General features: G+C 34.6%; 1 protein-coding gene across 5 annotated transcripts in view; it reads right to left on the bottom strand.

The window, feature by feature from the left end:
• LOC145245777 (uncharacterized) overlaps nt 1-23,300 on the bottom strand; it is a 550,409-nt gene that overhangs the window by 398,525 nt on the left and 128,584 nt on the right. For all 5 annotated transcript variants that reach the window (XM_080107393.1, XM_080107391.1, XM_080107395.1 and 2 more), the window contains exon 5: nt 18,850-18,965. In XM_080107393.1, coding sequence (XP_079963519.1) covers nt 18,850-18,965 — 116 coding nt within the window. The remainder of the gene's footprint in view (nt 1-18,849; nt 18,966-23,300) is intronic.

Here is a 23,300-nt window from a genome sequence, read left to right as displayed (position 1 = left end):
AGGAAATGAAAAGACAATATTCATGGTTCTAGACACCAACCACTACAATTCAGATATTGGCAGCTTCTTGGACTAGTCTTCCTTATTCAAAGTTAAAAAGGTGAAAGTTACTGGTTCACATACCATCGATAAAATTAACTTTATACAGCAGATTCACAGGAAGTTAAAAAACCCAAACCTCAGGGTGTTTAACCCATGAGTAATATGTTGGCAGTTGTGCATAGTCAATCCAGTACACAAAGAGATTTGCTTCAATGTAACTACAAACGTGTCTGCAAAGAGTGTAGCTATCCATGCCATACACACACACACACACACACATATTTTATGCAAAAGAAGCAATCAAACAGATATGTAGCAATTATAGGAAAGAAACGCCTATAACTATTTTTCTGTAAAAATAAAAATAAAAAGAAGTCATACATTTTTTATCATCTATTTATTATATTAAAACAGAGTTGATGAATATTTTGTTTCTCTAAAGACTTTTCTTAACTTAATCACGCAAAATACATGCTAAAATATTCCTTAATTTTCGGATGGAGTTAAGTTAAAAACAAGATTCCATTTTAATCAATCTAATTAGCCATAAACTAATTATTTCAACAAGTGACACATTTCTTACTAAGTGTCTGTCTTATTTTCTCTCTTATTTTATCTTTTTTATTCCTCCCTCCCAACTCTTATTTTATACTTTATCTATGCACTAGGAGTGTACCGATTATTTAGCAGGTAATCGGCTGCTTTGCCGATTAGTCAAACAATTAATTACTTTTCTCTTTCTTATTAAAGTTAAACCATTTCATCAGTGCCAAGTGACTCATAAGATAGATTTGACATATTAGTATAAGTAACTGCTAATTTAACAAATGTTAAGTGTCTTGCTACTTTTATAGCTTTTTGCCTTTATTAAATAAAATTACAAAATACAATTTCCAATTCTTAAATCAATCTAATTAAACATATTAGAAAAAAAGAAATTACAAACAAACTAAAAAGTACAAATTGTAATTCTTGAAGTAAATAACTATAAGTTCTGCACCTGTTGGTGCTCTACTTCCTCTTCTATTCGTTGCCTGCCTCCTCTGCTCTCATCTCTTCGGTATTTAAAGTTGAATACTTTTAAGTTGTAGTGTAGGAACACTAGAGTTTCTCCATTCTCAGGACACAGTTTGTTCCTCATAGGTTCATACACATTACCACCTGCACTAAAGAGCTTCTCACTCCACAGATTAAGGTGGTGCGCTTAAATATTTTGAAGCTAGTTTACTCAGCTGTGGTAAGGTCTCCTTTGTCTCCACCACTGAAATGGATCACCTCTTGCAAGTAGTTGTAAAGCTACATAATGAGTTCTTTTGTGCACTTAACAATAAAGGATTTACTCCTTTTGAGTTTAGATTGTTATTCTTGTATTTCTGTTTTAGTTGCAGTCTCCAGGTTTCTTCCTGCTCTAAGTTTTGATTTGTTACTGTACGCTTATTTGAAACTAATTCATTAAACAAGCTTGAAAGAAATAGTTTTACTTTCACTTTGATCTTCTTGACCTTCAACAGAGCTTGAAGAAATGTATTCTGCTGATTCTGATTCATTATCATCAATAGAAAGTAGATGTAGAATCCAATTCTTAATAGTGTTTTTCTTGTCATTCTTTTGAAATTTAAATTTGAATCTAGGAAAGTAGACACAAGTTTTTATCATTTTGATAGGATGAAAATGTTTCCATTCATTGAATTGTTCAATGGTAATAAAGATTCCACTAAAGTCAGAAATATCAGAATTGGATTGGACAGCTTTTGAAAGAAATAATCTCAAAGCTAAAATTGTTGGTAATATCATCGATATGATTACAGTTTTGTGACTTGTTTCTTTAATGATTTCTTCAAATGGACTCAGTAACTGGCCAATTTTTTTTTTTAACAAGTCCCCATCGGTAAGTTGTTAAGGTAGGAATCTCATCACGAGCATACATTATAAGAGCTTCTTGTTCTAGATTCCTTGTCAGCATATATGTTGAATTTGTTTGTTTTTCCAAATTAAGCTGATCCTGTATTTCAGTTAATTTGCTAATTACTAACAGAGTGATTGAAGTGAGAGACTATATTTCTGTTTGTTGTAATGATTGTCTTAACAATCTGTTGGGAAAATAATGAGCCATTTATTGAGAGTTGCAATGTATGTATGAAGCATGATAGTGATTCTAAACAACATTCCTCGACACCAGCAACCATATTTGTTATTGAATCCCGCAAGATTAAGAAAACTTTATTGAAGATTTTTATACTCACTAAGAACATTGTGCAATTCTTAACTTATTCTTTACCTGTTTATGCACCAGGGAATGAAACAACTCTAAGCACAGTTCTGCACTGTTCAAAGTCATTTGAAAGCCAGTTACTTGTCTAACTTAGAAAGGGGGCATTATTTGTTGTAGCTGTCCAAATGTCTGTAGTCCATGAAATGCTGCTAATTTCAGCTACAGAAAATTGAATTTTTGTTTTACTTTTGTAAATATATTGAACATTATTTTGCAGTGAAGTACTTTTTTGATGGAATGCTGTAATTTGAACAAAATTTCACCATAAGCCTATCAAATCCAATATCAGATGTTACAGAATAGGGTTGAATGGATCTCTTGTGACCCGTGGTCATTAATATTTCAAACTTTCTTTTTGGCCAATATTTATTTTATAGTAATTTGGTGTTTTGTTGGCGGCTCATAGTAGTTGCTGCCACTTATTCCTGAAATGTCCGCCCCTGAATGTTTCCTTTTCTTATCTGCAACTTTTGCTTCTTTCTAAGATGGTTTAACATATTTGTTGTAAACGTTTTTGCTGATTTGCCACCCTTTGATACTATGGTTTGACATAACTTACAGGCATCTGTATTCTTATTCTTGTGATTGACAACAAACATACGAGGTGCCCTAAATAAGTTTCCAAACTTTTTTTTGTACAGGCGTTTAAAATTGTCATAGACTCTTGAAAATTCAGTATGTTATTGCTATACATCACACAGATGACTGACCAATTTTTATGATTTCAGGTTCAAATGAACAGGTACACCATGAATTGGATTACACCCTACTAAAGCCTGATTGTCACAGCTGATGAATTTCAAAAATGCAATCTGGATGGAAGGACACTTCAGAAGAATGATATGCAATAAAATTCTATTTTAAACTTGAAAAAAAATGCCACAGAAACATATGGAATTCTTCAGACTGCTTTTGGATCATCTTGCATGAATTGAGCATCAGTTTTTGAGTGGCATGAAGGATTACAGGAAGGCAGAGAGTCTGTGAGGAATGATGAGAGGTGTGAGAGGAGTAAGGACGTCAGAACACAAGAGTTGATTGGCCAAATAAAGAATTTCATGGGTAAGGACCGTCGTGTCTATAGAGACAATAGGTGCACAGTTTGATGTCAGTGTGGGAATTGCACATGCAATTATTTGCAAGGAACTGAAGCTTTGCATGAAATTTGTCTCAAGGGTGTTCCATCCTTGTTACAGACTATTTGACCAAGATGGGCATCAAGTCGGTTCTTCACCCTCCCTATAGTCCAGACTTTGCTCCCTGTGACTTTTGGTTATTCCTTAAGCTCAAGGAAAACTTTAGAAGCTGTTATGAAACAATTAAAGAAATGAAAGAGGCTGTGACGAGGATCATTGACATGCTCACACAAGAAGACTTCCATGGGACCTTCCAGAAGTTGTTGGAACGGTACGACAAATGCACTGCAGCTAGAGTGTATTTCAATAAAATATACATTATCTAAACCAGAAAAATAAAAATATATATGTAAGCAAGAGTCCAAAAATGAGAAACAAGAGCATGACTGATGAAGAATGCTTTATTTTCAGTTTGCACAATGTTGCAACTTACTGTACAATTCCTCAACATGAAAACTTTCTTTGACAGTGATTAAAAGTAAAAAATGTTTATCGATAGAAAGAGAAAGGAGGGAAATTTTCCATATCGTAATGGTAGTGTAAAGTGGGAAAACATATCCTTCCAGCTTGTTACTGAGCTCAACACAAGATGCAAATGTCTGCGCCCACGTCTGTCGGAGACAGACAACTCATACCTATACATGGTTGTAGAACTGTTCGTTTCGTGTGTGCTTCTTAGCTATTGCCACTTCTCTTAATTCACCTATTTTTCTCGACTGTTTCCTCTAGTTGGTATTTCTCCCATAAGGCAGGAAGATAGTCTTTAATGACTCAACCATATAGCATTATGGCTGGAGACAGGTCAAGGTCTTGGATGGGTTAGTAATTCCCAGCAGCCCGATCGTGGCATAGGCGTCCATAACTGTCCATGTTGTCGGCTAGTATATGTTTTGCAGTGTTTAACAGCTAATTCTGCATGACCATTGCTTGGAGCACAATAAGCTGATGAGGTACATTTCCGTATACCCCAGTTCGTCAAAGGAACTGGACTCCTGAAACTCTAACGGTAGTCCACCATTCGAAAAAATCTTTTCAAGTGCACTGTAAGTACAGAACCAAGTACTCAAGGTATCACATACCATTTTGACCTTTCCCAACGTCATTAGGGCCACTACAACCCATCCAGTATATACATACGTGTACACTATTAAGTCCCTACCCTGTATCTCAAAGTCGACCACCACTTGTTGGAATGGAAATTCTGGGTCTGCTGGGGACATTAAGGGTTCCCTAGGCTGAGCTGGTGCAATCGTGTTGCAAGTGTGACACTGGGATCTGGTTTGTCTGATGTTAGCATCTAAACCCGGCCAGAACAATCGTTGCCTTGCATTTGCCAGCATACCATTTACACCTTGATGTGTGGAGTGAAGAGATTCTAGTACCTCTGCACGCAGTTGTCGAGGTATCAGGATTTTGTTGCCTTTGATGATAACTCCTTCCAGGCAGTATAATTCTTCACGCATAGGCCAGAAAACTTGAGCCATGGGTTGGATATTATTCTTCATCCGTGGCTGCCATGGCCATAATCCTTTCCCATGTAATAGCTTTCAATTTAGGATAATTTTCGTACATCGATGTGAAAGCGGCTTTAACTGCAGTATTAATCATTTGGTCATGGTTTTTTTTGGTACCAGCTACAATGCACAATCAGAGGCTAAATTGAGTTTTCCAGGACAATGTTTTATCTGGAATTTGTACATAAGTGTCTTTTCCTTAAAATTTAACAAGTGGGGATTTTTTATATTCTCCAGGGCTTGGGTTGAATATATTTTTACTAGTGGTAGGTGATCCACTGTTATTACTAAGTCTGGACATCCGAGTCTGAATATCTGGCTAGACTCTAGTCCATAGACCAGGGCTAAAGCTTCTCCTTCCACTCGTGCATATTATGATTCTGTGTCATTTGTAAAATGGGATCAACCCAAAATGAGCTTCCAGTGACCACCCCCAACTCATGTTCAACTCACCCTCACATTTGCAATGTTTCTGAAATAGGAAATATGATTTTCCTATTTTACTATAATCGCAAATCCTGTTACCCTGTTCATTTCGAACGTGTGGCTATGTTTCTCGATCCTTCTCGCTATCACTCTCTTTGATTCTTGAAATATGTGCTCCAGTGTTTCATCTTAATAGAACTTTCTGTTCTTCATCCTCAATAAATCTCAGAAGGGAACTATAACTTCTGCTTGTGAGAAGGCAGATGACACCTGGTTCACCAGTCCAAACCAAGATCTAACCCCAGTAATACTTGTTAGTGTAGGGAAGTTAAAGATGGTTTCTGTCATTTTTTGCGTGGATTTAACCCCATTTGCAGTAACTAGAAACCCTGTGAACTATCTCCATTTCTGAAAAGTGAAACTTGTCTGAATTAAACACAATCAATTTGTTGGCACAGTGATTTATATATGTGTACCAGAACAGAGATTCTATTGACTTGTTCCATAGGAGGCTATCATCTATACATCAGGTTTTACGAGCCATATCCATAGTGTTATCAAACCAATGGGTGTACCCATCTCCTGATCAATGGAATCCTTGAGGGGCTCAACAGTACCTATATCAGGTCCCACTCAGTAATGAACGTAGTAGCGTCCTGTATGACTGGAGATAGCAGTAGACTGTAGTACACATTCCATGCATCTAGTACTGTTTTTCTGGTGTGTTCACGTATAATTGAGACCTGATTGAGTGGAAATGAGGTTTAATGCATGTCCCTCCTAGTGGCATCATTCAACTTCAGTCGTTTGCCTTTTTCGGCGTGACCACCATTCTTGAACATCAAGTAGTAGGTGTGCCTACTAGTACCGGTTCTATTATCCCCAGTGCGATGTCTGTCGATGTCCGGTTTCACTTTTTTCTTTCAGTGATGAGGAACAGGTACTGGCGTGAATTGCTGTTGGCATTACTTCTGGGTGGAATTTTATTTCTAAGGGCTTACCCTCCATTGTTTGTAGAGGCTAATGTGGACACATGTTGAAAGCGCTCGAGTTAAGGTGTTCCTTTAGCCATTGTTCCAATTCCTGTCTGTTGGATTCTGTTGGGTTGAATGGGGTGGTTTCTGGTTTCTTTGGAACAGAGGTTCTGCATGGGCATTCACATAGAACTAATTCTCTTATAATTCTCAAAGAGTTATTCGGTGAGAGTGAGGATGGAGAATTGGGAGGCAATAAGTTTAGTTATTTCAAGGCTGTTTGTGATAAAGCCCAGAGGTGTTTTCTGACACATACACGGCCTGTTGTATCTCTTTCGTTCCCATCTTTATACACAGAAACAAAATACCTCTAATGTGTAAACAACTGTCAGTTATATCCCATATCTGAGGAGTGGTTGACACGCGGTAGCCATCTGGATATTCCAGGAGTTTCTGGATTTCTGGCCTACTCAAAAATGTCTGGACCAGTGTGTTTGCAAAAGCAGAGATCTGATAACTGCACTGACTCACCAGTTTTCTCAGTAAATGCCCAAATCTTGCATGAGTTTCAGGCATCATCGTCATCTGGGGCACACACCTGAAATTGCTCCTCATCCCACTCAAGGTGAGGTACGTTCACCGGCTGTGTCTTATTGTGCTTATCTGAGGTACCATTAGTGAATATAAATGACTCCCCACTTCTGGATACTTTGCTTGTGGCTTCCATTCTGGGCCCTTCAAAATTATGATGTACCCTTGTCAGATGCCCCACTACGTCGCAAAAGTGGTACTTGAGTCCAACTGCTGAACAATCCCTTCGACTCATTGATCCTCTCAAGTGTGATGTTTTCCCGCAACCGTCACATTTGGTATATCATGGGGTTGAAGGAATCTTTATTTCCTAGTTGTGCTGTTCTGGGTTCGACCTTTGTACACCAAATAGTGCAAGAGGGTGTGTGGCATCGTAAAAATGGGGAGACCAACCAGGAGAACTTCTGCTCTAATGTAGTAAGCGTACCTGCACCAGTACCCTTCTTTGATGTTCGGTATTTTACAGCCCAGCTATCATCTGCCCGGCAACCATATGATCTGAATAGTACACTTGCTGCCAGCAGATCTGTTCATATGGACATTGAATTCAAAATTCACAAAATTTGGCTTAGCCATGCAGTCTCAATAAGAAATGAGTTACTGATTCACCCTCATTCTGTTTCATGGAGTGGAATTTCTGTTGGTGGACTTTGTGCAATCCCCTCACAACCACCAGTTGCATCTGACAAAGAAAGTACTCCTCTAAGGCAGAGTTGAGCCTTTCTGCAAGTTCAAAAGGTAACCTATTTGTTTCCAGCGTACAGTAGGGTTTTATTTTTTAAAAGTTTTTACATTTTTGGGGGTAATATATGCCAATATAATTTTATGTATAATAAACGGTGATAAGTCAATTATTTTGGTTTCTTCGGTGGATTCCAATACAATAAATTTTGAGGATGTTTGATGTAGTCATTATCTGAACTATCAGAGTCAACGTGTTGGCGCTTGGAGTTTTTATAGTTGGCCATGTATATATATATATTTTAAATTCATTGCTTATGCTCCCACCCACCTTGGAGTTCAATATTGGGGCATGTTAAGGGGGAAACCCATTCGCCTTGTCATGCCAGGGCTACATAAACAGTATACATGTCCCAAATGGGAGCTATGCGCACCCATAGTCCTTCAGTTACACAATCCAAGTCATTTGTGGTAACTTCTGGCACTATACTGCCATGTCATGACTTTAATCATTTGGCACATTTGACCCTAGTCACCGCTTTCTAACACATAGAAAAGAGGGGAAAATATGTATATAGTTTATAGTGGTACAGGGTAGAAATGTATTTGTTACGGTTTAGAGGAAATTGATAGAAAAGTAAATGTGTTAGGGCTTGATGTAACTAGCCGATTGATCGGATCGGGCTCCTTCGATCGCCCGTCTAGCTCAGTCACCAGGATCCTTTTCAGAGTCATTATGGGTCGCCACCCACGGTCAACAGGTTATCCCTTTGAGAGGCTTTTACTCTCTGCAGGGGGGTAGTCGGTGTATTCTAATGCCCCACCGACGGGGTTGGGAAGTAGGGAAGGAAATAAAAAAGGAAGGGGAAAGGGGCTGTTGTTTTTGTAGAACATAATTAAGTTTTACAAAAGAGAATGGAAAACAAAAACAGAAACTTAATGTAGGTGCATTTCGTCTCAGGAAGCCACTAGACAGCCTGATCTGGTAGCACCAGACAAGTTGCTTAAATAAAAGCATGTTTTCTTACTTCACAGTATTTTGGTGGTCAATATTTCCAATGTCCACTGTCGTTTTCACAAATTTTCCAGCTTTACAGTGGTAATTCTGTTCGTAGCACCATGTAATGGTAGTGTAAAGTGGGAAAATGTATCTTTCCAGCGCGTTACTGAGTTCAACACAAAATGCAAATGTCTGTGCCCAAGTCCATGATATATATAGACATCAGGGGAGATCACTGGTTGCATCATGTTGTCAGGGGCAGATAACTCAAATCTGCTTACATCTAGTTGCTTCAAATTCAGTGCAGTTGTAAAGTCTACCTGTTCACAGTGCATCACGCCTGTTATTTGATAATATGGTGGAGACTATGCATATCTCTTTGATAAATTTTCGTTGGCATAGAAAACCGAGTAATCGTTAATCAGCCAATTTGCTAATACTTGGCACACACACTTTTATTATTCTCTCTGTATATTAATAGTCAAAGGTAATAAATCAAGGACAGAACATAATGCGTGCTGACCAGCCACAAAAAAATAAGGTAAAATAGCAATCAGCTATTATAAACAAAACGGAATATTACCACATTTCATCTTTTTTAGCTTTTGGTATTTAACTTGCATTGCCCCCCCCCCCATTCAAACAATTTAACTCAACATCAATGGATTATCCAATGGGTCATGTTTTCTATATAAATAAAACAGTAGATGTACGTTTGTGTAAATATTTAACTGATAAACTTTGAAACTACTCGTTACATAACACTGAAATTAACAGGAAATATCAATTATACACCAAGGATGGTTTATAATGAGTAAAATCTTTGTTTGGATGGATGAATAATGCATAGACATCACGGCAAGTTGAAATGCAAAATATTCATTTCAATTTGCTGATCTATTTTTTTTTTTTTCTTTCTGCATATGCCCAAATTCAATTCATTTCATTAAATCATTTAATATTGTCTTTCTAACCTATCTCTCGACAGCTACATTGGTAGGAGACACGGCTGGAGCGATAAATGTTTTTGTTTATTCTATCTGCTGACACCCAAGTTACTTTCTTTTTAACTTGAAATCATTACTATATATTAGGTACAATATACAATTGAATAGAGAATTGGCTTGGTAATAATAAATATGAAATCTGCATGAATTAAAATGTATTAAGTGAATTTTATGACCGGCAAGGTCAGGCACCCTCCTCTGATAGTTTTAAATAATATTGGAAACTAATTTTTGAGAAATCCTACAAGTATTCACTTTTTATTGAATTGGTAGAAACTACAACAGTTTTTCTATACTATTGGTAATTGTACATACAAATATCTAAATTTTGGTTTTATATATTCTGTAGTTTTAATAAAAATATTTCAGCTAAAAAATCCCGCCTCCTCTTTTTCCAACAGTTGATTCATAGACTTATTTACTCTGTGCTATCCATTTTTCACATAGGATAATCTATAATAAACTGTGGATATTTTTCAAAACGAAGAAGCCTACATACGCACACTATGTTGTTGACATTCTATTCTCTCCACATTGAAATCATAAAGAAACTTTTAGAGTAAACAAGTTTTCTTGAAAAGAGAAAAACAAGATAAAATGGTGTCACTCCTAAGCTATTGGCAAATGGTCAGTGGATTATATCAAGACACTATTTGCCAGTTTCAGCACTGATAACACGAAAACAACATTAGCAAAAATTCTCATCTGAAAAAAATATTCCTTTGAATGCTGCAAGACGTGAAAGAGTAAAATAGACATTCTTCTAATCAACGAATAAAAAATGCAACATTTTGTGAATAGCAATTATGAAGTAGAATCTCAAAGGAATAGAAGAGAAAGTGTTTGTAGATAAAGTAGGAAGCAACACTTTGAATAATTTATTAAGAATTATTCTCCTGCTGAGGAATTTTGGTTAATGTGTTTTGCAGCTTTTGTTTTTGTTCATCTGCTAAGATTATATGAAACTAGTTGTATTTGAACAGCATTGCCTGGGTGGAGAGCTTTAAAAAAAGCTTTTTTAATATCGAATGAATTTAACCCAAAGAAAAATAGAAGGCCTCGGAGTGGGGGATATTACATTAAGTTCCTGTTTGATCATTAAATTAATTAAATTACTTACAAAATAAATTAATGTACACATGAGAGAAACACAGATATAAGATAAATTGTCTGATAACTTCATTAATATCATTAGTAAAAACTATGCACCTTCTGGGTAGCAATTACTGATGCTGTAGTTTTCTTCACAAAAAAAAAAAAAAAAAATTATTTAACATTTTGGAGGAAAAAAAAAATCACAAAATAATGACTGTCTTAATGTTATGATTTTGAATTTTAAACGTTGTTCAAAAAATCACTTTAAATAATATTACTACTAATCACCATGATATCAACTATTACATCCATATCATAAAATAGCAAAATCAAAGTATAAGTGCATCACACAGAATATGAAATCATTAGACAAGGTTTAAAATAACATGCAAATGAATTATCACCTCAAGTATGTTTTGTTAGGTTTCTTGTGAGTATAAATAGCAGATATATTTTATTGTGTATAATTAAGTACAACTAAAACGTTTTCATAACTGTACCTAGTCAGTGTTGTTCAGGAGGCTTTACTTTCAGTTTTGTTTTCTTTTTATAATTTTTTTTTCCTTGTTTTTTTGTTTTTTTTTAATCTCCAGTTATCCCCCACTTTACACCAAAATTTGAAGAGGAACGACGTCATCACTGGAAGGTACCCCCCTGTCTATAACCTCCCCCCCCTCCCTACTCGAATAAAGAGGAGGAGACAATGTCTGGGACGATTGTATCATTTAAACACTCGCCAAACCATGTGATGATAATGTCAAGTTTTCCCCTACTTCACACCATAATTTTAAGAAGAATGACGTCATTACCGGAAGTTACCTCTCCGCCCTTCACCCCCCACTCGAATAATAAATTAGCAAAACTGCCGGTAATGCATGCGATGATAATCTCACGTCGTCCCCACCAACACCATAATATAAAGAGAAATGTCACTGAATGACTCTGCAGTTTTTTCCTGCATAAATGCAAAGGCTTAATAGTAAACAACATGTATGAATGAATTGAATTTGCGCATGCGCTCAAACACAAACATGGCGACTTGTTTGAATGAACAATTTGCATGTCAATTTGCTGATGTTTGTACGCGTTAACCATGCATGTAAATAAAGAATTTACTCACAATAAACCATGCTTGCTGCATAAATATTATTTCCTGAGAATTTCAGTGTTATGTGACCAGTAGTTAAAGAGTTTACCTGTTAGATATTTACACACACACACGTCTACTGTTTTATTTATATAGCTTATAAGTAATGATTTAAAAAGTTTAAAAATGAAATGACTTGTGCGCCATCACCAAGAATCAAAACCAAAACGTTTCGCTTATGATTTACTTTTTCCTTTAACGTTAATGCCTGAGCTATGAGGATGTTTTCTGCAAGGCTAAAAATTAAAACATGAACCAGTAAGTTACGCATGCATATCCATAATGTCGTTCGACCTTCACCTGGAAAATTCCATTTTTTTTTATTTTCAGTTTTGCACGGCTTTTGCACGGCCTTTGCCTAAAGCCTAAATATAAAGTTTCACATGGGTGTGAATACCCTATATATTAAATTTCAAGTATATAAACCAAAAACTCTAGGAGTTTGGTAGGCAAATTTTTTTTAACCAATATATATACGCATACATAAATATATATAGAAAGAGGTTTGTGTTTACTATAATCTTTTTACGCAAATATTACACAAGTATAAATCATGTAGAATATCTGCATGAATATAATTACATGAATAGTTAACTAAAGATGATCATCCCATAAGAAAACCAAAAAAACAAAAAACAAATAGGGAATTAATTAAAATGAATGTTTAAAAGAATATGCAAATTAGCTAGATCTTTTGCAGATGAATGCAATTCTACGATCCATATATAACAAAGTAGTATTTTCTTTTTAAATAAATAGAAAAAAAGGTTTCATGAAGGGCGTGCAATAAGTAATGCCCCTGGCCCACTTCCAGTTGTCTGATCCAGCTGAAATTTTGCATGTGCAATGATTTATATCTCTACGGGTTATGTTGCAAATTACAGCTCTGAACTAATTGTGGTTTCTGTTTTACAGGTGTTTGAACTGAGTCAGGTGTGAAATGGAGCCTGACAATGTCGAGCAGTGATCCGGTTTTTGTATTTGAAAGGACGCACACCACAGGAGACTTTTGATGAAATCAAAGAAACTTATGATGATAATGCCCCATCATATGACCTTGTAAAACACTGGCATTGTGAATTCAAACATGGCCGGAAGTCTGTGGAAACAGCTCCCAGACCTGGTCGCCCTTCCTGCCATTGATGAGGCATCTGTCCGTCAAGTTGAAGCTGCCATTTTGGAAGATCGGCGCATTAATATTCGCCAAATAGCCCAAGATGGCAAGATTAGTACAGGGTCTGCGGAAACTATCATTCATGACCATTTGCATATGCACAAGGTGTCTTTCAGATGGATTCCCAGGTTGCTCACAACATTCCAGAAGCGAGAACGCGTCGAGTGCTTGAGGATGAATTTGGAGATCTGCCAAGAAGATGAGTCAAAGTTTTTCAAAAAACTGATTACACAAGATGACCCTGGGTCCATCACTATGATCCAGAGACCAAAGCCCATTCAATGCAGTGGAAGCACTTGGACTCACCACCTCCAAAGAAGGCAAGGGTGCAGCCCTCCGCTGGCAAGGTCATGCTCACAGTCTTCGGGGACTAAGACAGAGTAGTCATGACAGATTTCCTGGCAAAGAGTACCACAATTACAGGAGCCTATTATGTTTCCCTTGTGAGGAAATTAAGGGAAGCTATCAAAATCAAGAGGCGAGGCAAGATCAGCAAAGGTACCCTCCTCCTGCAAGACAGATCAGAAGCACAGGCGTGTGGTTATGAAATCCTTCCCCATCCTCCCTACTCTCCTGACCTTGCACCCTCAGACTTTCACCTCTTCCCAACCATGAAGTTGTTTTTGAAAGGAAAGCGTTTTCCAGATGATGCATCCTTGATTTCTGAAGTCACGTTGTGGTTAGAGGACCAACTTGGGGTGTTCTCCAAAAACCGTCTCCAAAGCTGCATCAAACGATGGGAGAAATGCATAACTCTGGGTGGTTCCTATGTAGACAAAGACTAATAACTGTGCCAAGTTTCGTTGCTGCTCTACTGCTATGGGAAGTGGGTCAGGGGCATTACTTATTGCACGCCCCTCGTATAATATGAATAACTCAATTTATTGAAGTATTGGAGTGTATGTGTGTGTATATATATATATATATATATATATATATATATACACACACACACAATTTTAGACACATCAGATCGTTATAATAAAATGCTACAATGCATCCTAGGAGCACTACCATCACAATATCTATGGAGGAAGAAGATCTTATTTTTCTCCTATATAATATTTAGTCCACCTACTGCTACCAGTTGACATCAGGACCAATTCTACATTTTCCTATGATACTTTCATTACACCCATTGTAACTGGTTATTAGCTACATATGCATAACAATCGTTCTATTTCCAGATTAAAAAATAAATTTTCCCTTCTGCCCATTCTGATTGGCTGAGACCTGACAATTTTATTATCCCGGAATCCACTTCTTCATATATAAACGAAAGTTCCAAATATTTTCTAATATGGTTCCATTGTCTACATGAGACAATCATGCTAAAAAAAAAAATACAAACATAATAACCACTCATAAACATAAAATTAAATACTGGTAACCTTACACTTATCTAGGCACAAAGTACCTACACGCCACTGGCCCTACTCCAAGCCCTGAAAAACATTTACGGGTACCATTATTTTTCTATTTTGGAGCAGTTTTTCAAACTTTAAATGATGCTATTTTTTGTTTTGTTTTAGTTTTTTTTTGGGGGGGGAGGCGTTTTTATATCTTTCTTATTTTGTACATTTACTATTGCAGTGGACAATTTCATTACTTATATATTTTTCAACGATTACCTAGGCTTCAATCATGTTATTTATCATGTCAACCGCATACAAATAAGTTAACGCGCCAATATTTTATGCAGATAGGTTTTAAACAAAATTACATTGTCTATGGAAACACTGATTTGTTATATATTTGTTTTCTGATCAACTATACTTTTTGTGAAGTATTTCATTTAATTCTCTTTTCCGGACTCATTATCGACACTGCATGGACATTAACTTTGTTTTAGTTTTTTTAGGTAAATTTTTCCCTTAGCTCTACCTCCACAATTTTCTTTAAAATGATGACTTTTAAAGGTTTTCAACTATGCTGAATTAGAAAATCTCATTCAAATTTGGCAGAGACTAGTAGTTTTAAGATAAAGACCTGTATTATACACTGTAATTCAGTGGCTGCCAGATTTGTACACACGCATGATAAACACATCTACTTCTCTCCAACTAGCCCCCCCCCCAATTGGGGGACGTATAGCATTTGTGGATGGGTATGCTGACCACGAATATCAAGGTTATATTAGGGACAAATATTTTACAACACCTCAAAAAATAGGGTGTCTAATCTGAAAGCCGTTCTTAACATGAGGAGGTTGGGAGTCTATTCTGAAAGCCGTTCTTAACATGAGGAGGTTGTCAATACATTCTCCTTCATTTATAAGATGCCACTTGTAGTGTCAAAGAAAGTTTAAGGTTATTCCACAATGATATTTCATTAAAGCTAAAATCTTAAACCTAAAACAGTTAATTTCACTGACAATTTTGTAAATTATGATGGTCTAATACAGTTAATTTCACTGACAATTTTGTAAATTATGATGGTCTAATACAGGTTAATTTCACTGACAATTTTGTAAATTATGATGGTCTAATACAGTTAATTTCACTGACAATTTTGTAAATTATGATGGTCTAATACAGGTTAATTTCACTGACAATTTTGTAAATTATGATGGTCTAATACAGGTTAATTTCACTGACAATTTTGTAAATTATGATAGTCTAATACAGGTTAATTTCACTGACAATTTTGTAAATTATGATGGTCTAATACAGGTTAATGCGTTAAACAAAAATATCTGTATTTTCTATGGCCTCTTTTGCTTTTACTTATTAATGTGATGGGAAATCTGCTGACAAGCAAGCTGTAATTGTCACCAGAGATTTCTTTAAGTAATCTTTTTCAATGTTTCTTCTGAAAATGAGTCTACATAATTCTGATGTGCTGAAGAAACATTAAGTGAAACGTATTCCATCCTGCGGTCACTTTTAACTTTACTTTTCTTGGGTAACTGATTTCTTTCCTCATCTTTAAAAGTCACAGTGTGTTTTTTAATTCAAATTTACCACGGCAGTGTATAGAACTGAATTATTATAATAGCAACATGTATTTTCAAGTCGCAATTAGAGCAACATAACGTTACTTTAATTTCAACCTCAAAATGGCTGTTGAACCTTTTTGTTTCTTTGAAAAGAAGAAACAATTTTACTCATTTTCTAAGGTTCATTTGGTGCACATGAATCATAAACTGGCATTAGCAAAAAAAAAAAAAAACTTGAATTTCTAAACCATGTGTTGATAATGGTTGATGAAACTGTAATAGTTTATAAGAATTATTATTATTATTAATGAATGATAATGTTCTTTCATGTCCTGTTGTGCATCATAACTTGATCAGCAACAATTTGAAATCTCATCATTTATCAATAGCTGTTGTGAGTTTTCACCATTTGCTTCTTCAAAGAAGTCCACAACAGAAATTGCTTTTGTAAATTGTTATTTTCATCTCTTATCACTTGCACATAAAATATATTTTAGATGATGTGATATTCAAAATGAGTTCAATGTCTGTTGTATTTTTATCTGCATTGTGTATTTTGTATCCCCAATCAATTTCCATATTAAGGTCGCATATGAGTATTCAAACACAAATAATTTTACTCATGGATGGAAGGGGGAACTTAAAGTTCATATCCTTCCCAACAGTATTCCTATGTAAATTAGGCCAATAGATGGATCATCATGATGAAATATATATATATATATATATAAAGCTGAATGTCTGTGTGTGTGTGTCTGGTCACGAATAGGCTCCTATATGGTTGACTATTTTAAAAAACTGATTACATATAATGATAGAAGATGTATCGAGACACAGGAATGGGTATGTTTGATCTGGCAGAACGGTGGTTCATTAAAATTGTGGGGTCTGCGTTCGCGCCTGGTCCACAAAGTATGGAAATAAAAAATTTTAAAAAATGTTTACAAGTGTTTTTGATATAGATGTACATAATACTTTGATAAGTATGTTTTAATTTAAATAGGGATGGTATAATAAAATTGTGGGGTCTGCATTCGCACCTGGCCTCCATAGAATTGAAATAGGCACAAACTTTAATAAAGACTTTTCATATCTATCTGCGTAAGTATACTTTGATAATTATGTTTCAGTTTGGTATAATAAAATTATGGGGTGTTCGTTCGCGCCTGACCTCCATAGAATTGAAATGTCAAAGTTTAACAAGGTTTTTTAATATAGATCCACAGAATATTGTGATAAGTGTTTCAATGTGAACATGTATGGTATAATAAATTATGGGGTTTATCTATTTTATTTTTACTTTCATCATATTTTGCTTTGGTTTTGACACCCTCAAATTCGAAGCTATCTCTTTACAACCCTTCCTTTTCATAATCTATCATACTTTCATAAATCAGAGTCCATTTTCTGTAGGCTGTTTTTGAACCCAGTCAATGATGGGTACTTTTGCTAGTATATACATATATACATAATTACACTACCACTAAATCAAGGTCCGAGTGACAAGCCTACCTCTTAAAAGTCTCTCTTGAATCTGTTGTACTATTGACCTTGAATCTGAGTGACGTCCCATCCCTCAAAAATATCCTTTAACCCTACCAACTAACCTTAAGTCCAAGTGAAAAACACTCCCCCATTATACAAACCATCTTCAAATCACAATTTCTTATATTCGAATCCACCTTTTACCATCCATTGGGAAAAGATAAAAACAAACAAACAACCAAAAAAAATCATTCCAAAGATGTTTCCTCATCTCTCCACATTTCAGTTGTTATGTTTGAACAGAACATACATAATAAAATACATTGAAAAAATAAATGAAATAACTTCTGTTAATGGCTAAGCTGTAAATATAATCATTATGTATGAATATAAGGAAACCTGATGCCTTACAGACATGTTACATCCATAAAATTTGTTTTGAAAATTATTTTAAAATAGAAAATTACCATGCAAAAATTCGGACCATTAGAGACACGGCAGTTCATAATAACATCTTAATTACACTTGTAAAAATGTAAAAATATAATATTCCGCAAGAAATTTGAATGGGTAACATTATGGGATGTAGGGTAAATTCATGAAGATACAGAATTTGACCAAACAGATCTTAGAAAATATTTATTATAAATGAATAAATTTGAATACACAAAGTTTTTTTTTTTATTGGAATTTGTTGATAACAGTAATTGTGTATTGTTCCATTAAATTAATCTTGCATCTCCTCTTAAACAGCTGGTAAGGTGATTTTTATTTCTCCTTTAACACATTGTCAAGAATATCAGTATGCGAACATATTAATGAAAAATTTTAAGATAAACTTACATGTGATATTTTTTTTGAAGATTTATTTCAAAGCTAAAATATATAAAAAAAATAACGAAAAAAAAAATTGCCCATTCCTGCTCCCAATACTCAATTATCCAAATAAAAATCATTGGGGGTAGGGGATTATGAAAGGATATTAATTTTTTGTTAAACATATTTTCCTATTTAAGCTCATCATCAGTATTCATGAAATAATGTTCCAAAAAATTTTTTTTAATTAAAAATGATCAGTAACTTCACTATTTTATTCAACTGAAATACAAAAATTTTCACAGATCTATGTGAAACATACATAACATGTTCGTTATAAAAATGATATTTGCTGTGAAGACTAGAGAGATTCATTCTTTTTTCAATCATGATTAACTGAACATGACTTTTTATTCCTTAGGTAAAAGAAGCATTTTTAAATGTGGGATGAAACAGTATATATCTTAACAAGTGGTGGGGATGAAAATGAAGAAATATAAACTTCAAAATCATAATTGAAAAAAAAATCTCGGAACACGTCCGATACTTACTGTAAAGTAAAGTAGCAACAGTGACATCAATTTGATTTGAATAAGAACCCTTGAAAATCTCATCAGCAATCAAAGTACAGCAGGATCCAACTGGCTCAACAGTTACATTGCAAAAGCTGAAACCAGAAAAATAAAAGAGTGATGAATAAACTTAATTAAACCGAAATCTGAATTTTTTAATTTTTATTTTAAACTCTTGACAGTAAAGAAAAATGGCTTCATTGTTAGACATGAATAAATAAAAATGTTTAAAACTGTTCCACTATCATACGAGGGGCGTGCAATAAGTAATGCCCCTGACCCACAGCAGTAGAGTAACGAAACTTGGCACAGTTATTAGTCTTTCTCTACATAGGAACTACCAAGAGTTATGCATTTCTCCCATCGTTTGATGCAGCTCTGGAGACCGTTTTTGTAGAACACCCTAGGTTGGTCCTCCAACCACGACGTGACTTGAGAAATCAAGGCTGAATCATCTGAGAAACGCTTTCCTTTCAAAAATAACTTCATGGCTGGGAAGAGGTGAAAATCAGAGGGTGCAATGTCAGGAGAGTAGGGAGGATGGGGAAGGATTTCATAACCACAAGCCTGTGTTTCTGATCTGGCGACATGCGAGTTATGGACTGGAGCGTTGTCCTGCAGGAGGAGGGTACCTTTGCTGATCTTGCCCCGCCTCTAGATTTTGATAGCTTCCCTTAATTTCCTCAAAAGTGAAGCATAATAGGCTCCTGTAATTGTGGTACCCTTTGCCAGGAAATCTATCATCACTATTCCGTCCTGGTCCCAGAAGACTGTGAAGCTGCACCCTTGCCTTCTTTGGAGGGGGTGAGTCCAAGTGCTTCCACTGCATTGAATGGGTTTTGGTCTCTGGATCATAGTGATGGACCTAGGTTTCATCCTGTGTAATCAGTCTTTTGAAAAACTTTGACTCATCTTCTTGGCAGATCTCCAAATTCATCCTCAAGCACTCAACGCATTCTCGCTTCTGGAATGGTGTGAGCAACCTGGGAATCCATCTGGCAGACACCTTATGCAAATGGTCATGAATGATAGTTTCCACAGGCCCTGTATTAATCTTGACATATTGGGCTATTTGGCGAATAGTAATGTGCCGATCTTGCAAAATGGCAGTCTCAACTTGACGGCCAGATGCCTCATCAATGGCACAGGGGGGGGGGGGGGGGCGACCAGGTCTGGGAGCTGTTTCCACAGATTTCCGGCCATGTTTGAATTCACGATGCCAGTGTTTTACAAGGCATTATCACCATAAGTTTTCTTTCATTTCATCAAAAGTCTCCTGTGGTGTGCGTCCTTTCAAATACAAAAACCGGATCAGGGTTCGACATTCAACAGGCTCTATTTCACACCTGACTCAGTTCAAACATCTGTAAAACAGAAACCACAATTAGTTCAGAGCTGTAATTTGCCACATAACCCGTAAAGATATAAATCATTGCACATGCAAAATTTCAACTAGATCAGACAACTGGAAGAGGGTCAGGGGCATTACTTATTGCGCACACACACCTCATATTTATCATAAATTTTCAAAATTATGATGGGCAAAATTCTAAACTAGTGAGAACTATGGAAATCCCACAAACACTATTTCTCTTGAAATAATAAAAGTGCTTGGTTCAATAATATTTAGAAAAAAAAGGTCTTTTCCATACAAATAATCCACAATGTTACCAAAATATTTAAATACATAAAAAAATGTCTCCATTTATTAAAATCATGTCATACTTAGTTGAACATTGATTTTACATGCTTGTGTTAGATGAAAATGACTTTAAAACTCAATTTCTAAATTTGTAATAATTTAAATCTTTTTTAAAAAGATTGTTTCTTCTTATTGTAAAAAGAATTCTCAGCTAAACAAACTTCGAAAGGAACAAATCACTTTTATTTATGTATTTAAAATTGTAAACATTAGGTATGTATTAAAATTATTAAAATAAAAAGAATGTGATGAGTAGTTTAAGATAATTAGAAGACAGAATTCGATTTTGGAACAATTCATTTTAAAATGGGTGAAGTTCTTTTTTTTTTTTTTTTTACTTTAGCAACACCAACTGATATACAATTTCTAATTGTACCATCTTATTTTTTTGATTGGTATGAAAGGTGATAAAATTCATATATGCATAAGTATATTACACAGATGGTTTAATAATCATGAAACGTACACAAATGGTAATTGCTGGAGCTGAAGGATTCAAAATTTAGATAAAACAACGTTCTGTTATAACGATCTCATGATGTAAGAGAGCACTGAAGACTGATTTCAAAAGCATTTTAGTTTCTGTTCAATTTTTAAAAATTCAGTGAAATGTTTGCTTTGACACTGAATAACTTTACTAAAATTATTTCAAGCTTTTTTATTTACTTTAAAATCTCTATATTACATGAGGTTAATTGCAAAACTCAACTGCAATTTGAAAATTTGGATTTAGTCACTTAATACTTATTCTACATGAAATTTATAAAAGTAAATGCAACGTAATTAAAAAATTTGTGCACTGTATTATTATTGTTGGAGCAGATCAAGAGTTCTTATTCTAAGATGAGAAGGTTTTTAATTTAAACTGTTGCAGGCAAAAAATAAAATCTTCATTTCAATCTGAAATCAACATTAAAAAAAAACATTCACGTTATTAAAGGTTGTAGCGCAATATTAGATAACTGATTCTTAATGGAATAATTTCTTAATCACAAAAGACTTATCATATAGAACACAGCAAGAACTGCCCCTTAAAACATGATATCATATATATATATATATATATATATATATATATATATATATGGTACCCTTTGCCAAACTTACAAAAAATACTCAACTAGGTACAACCACTATAAATGATTTCCCCCACTCTCTATCTGCTTAAATCTAAATGCAGATTCCATGAACAAAACATCTTTCCAAGAACTCCCTGCCTGTGAAACACTGTTTCACTGTTCTGCTTCCCAGTTGAATACAACATGGTAGCCTTCAAATCCAATGTAAACAAGTTCTTGTTGAGCCGTCCCCATAAATAATCAAATTTTACCCAATTTACACAATTAACAATTACTACACTACCTTCCACATCCATTAACCCTTATCCTCAAATGGCCTTCAGGCCTTGATAAGTGGTGATTCCCAAGTAAAAAAAAACAAATTTTTAAAAAGAAATGACTGATCATTGACTTATTTGTAGCTTAAAACCACCTTATTTTGCATGAGAAACTCATGCTAATTATTTTGTAAAAATTCTTATTAGCATAAATATTACAAGAATACTGAAATGGCTGTTTAAAAATATATATATAAAACATAAGAAAATAAATAAATATGCAATTTATTAATTGCAGTGAATAATTTTAAGTAAACCTTATCATATACAGAAGATGATACAACTAATTCAAATTTACTTTTCCGAAAATAAATTATGAAATAACACACGAGTAAAACTGTTTTGTCATTTTACACGTATTTGAAAGGAAATAGGATTTTTACAAAATCAAAATAATGTTGAACAGTGAATAAATATTACTGGATGAGAATTATTCCAGATATTAAGGAAAATTTCTTTATCATGTAACACTGGTTGTGTTCATAATAAAATACACATTTTTAACAGATGTCCATCGCAACAGATAAATGGATTAATTTATTAAGAATACAAAAAAGCACAATGCAGATTCTACTTGTGTTATCCCATACTAATTACAAACCACACTCATGAGAATTAATGCAAAAGTGATTTTCTCACAATATTAAATGATTTTCTTCTTCTGAAGTAAACATGAAAACATTAATGTACCTATTTTTGCTTTACATATAGTAAGTAGCTGCCCTTTTTTATCATAATATAGTAAAGATCTATCTTTCTACTTAAAAACACCAAAGAGTTTATCTCTTTAATTTAATAATCACTGGATCCAATGTTATAATTAAACCATCTATGCCCCAATGGGTCAGTATTTGTCATATCTATAAACTTGCTTAAAGTTACTTTTCATTCTTTATGATGCCATCCAGTTTGGAAAAAAAAACATGTATTTCTTAATAATCATTCGTTTTTTTTTTAATCTACTCTTTCTCATTATTTCATTCCTCTCTCTCTCCCTATCTCTCCTCTTAATTATTTAAATCATTCGCTTCCTCCCACTACTTCATTTTGTGACATCGTTCAGAGTGTATAGTGACGAAATAACAAGATTCACAAACATTTTATACTATACTAAAAATCCATGACCCGTTGGGCCAGTAACTGTTAAAATACATATACATTATGTTAAGTGAAATTTTTCCCTTATTTGATTGGCCGTTATAGTTTCATAACAAAAGATGCATCTTGATATGCAAGATCATGCAAGTATTGTTTTGTATTATGATAAAAAATAGTTTTATTTCCACACTTCCTTTTCTTTTATATAATTAATGGGACTAACAAATTTCATTT

Source organism: Euprymna scolopes, chromosome 23, assembly GCF_053919585.1.
Source record: "Euprymna scolopes isolate OS-2025 chromosome 23, ASM5391958v1, whole genome shotgun sequence".
NCBI classification, from domain to species: Eukaryota; Metazoa; Mollusca; class Cephalopoda; order Sepiida; family Sepiolidae; genus Euprymna; species Euprymna scolopes.
The sequence above is the reverse complement of the archived record's forward strand: the minus strand, read 5'-3'. Positions and strand labels throughout refer to the sequence as shown.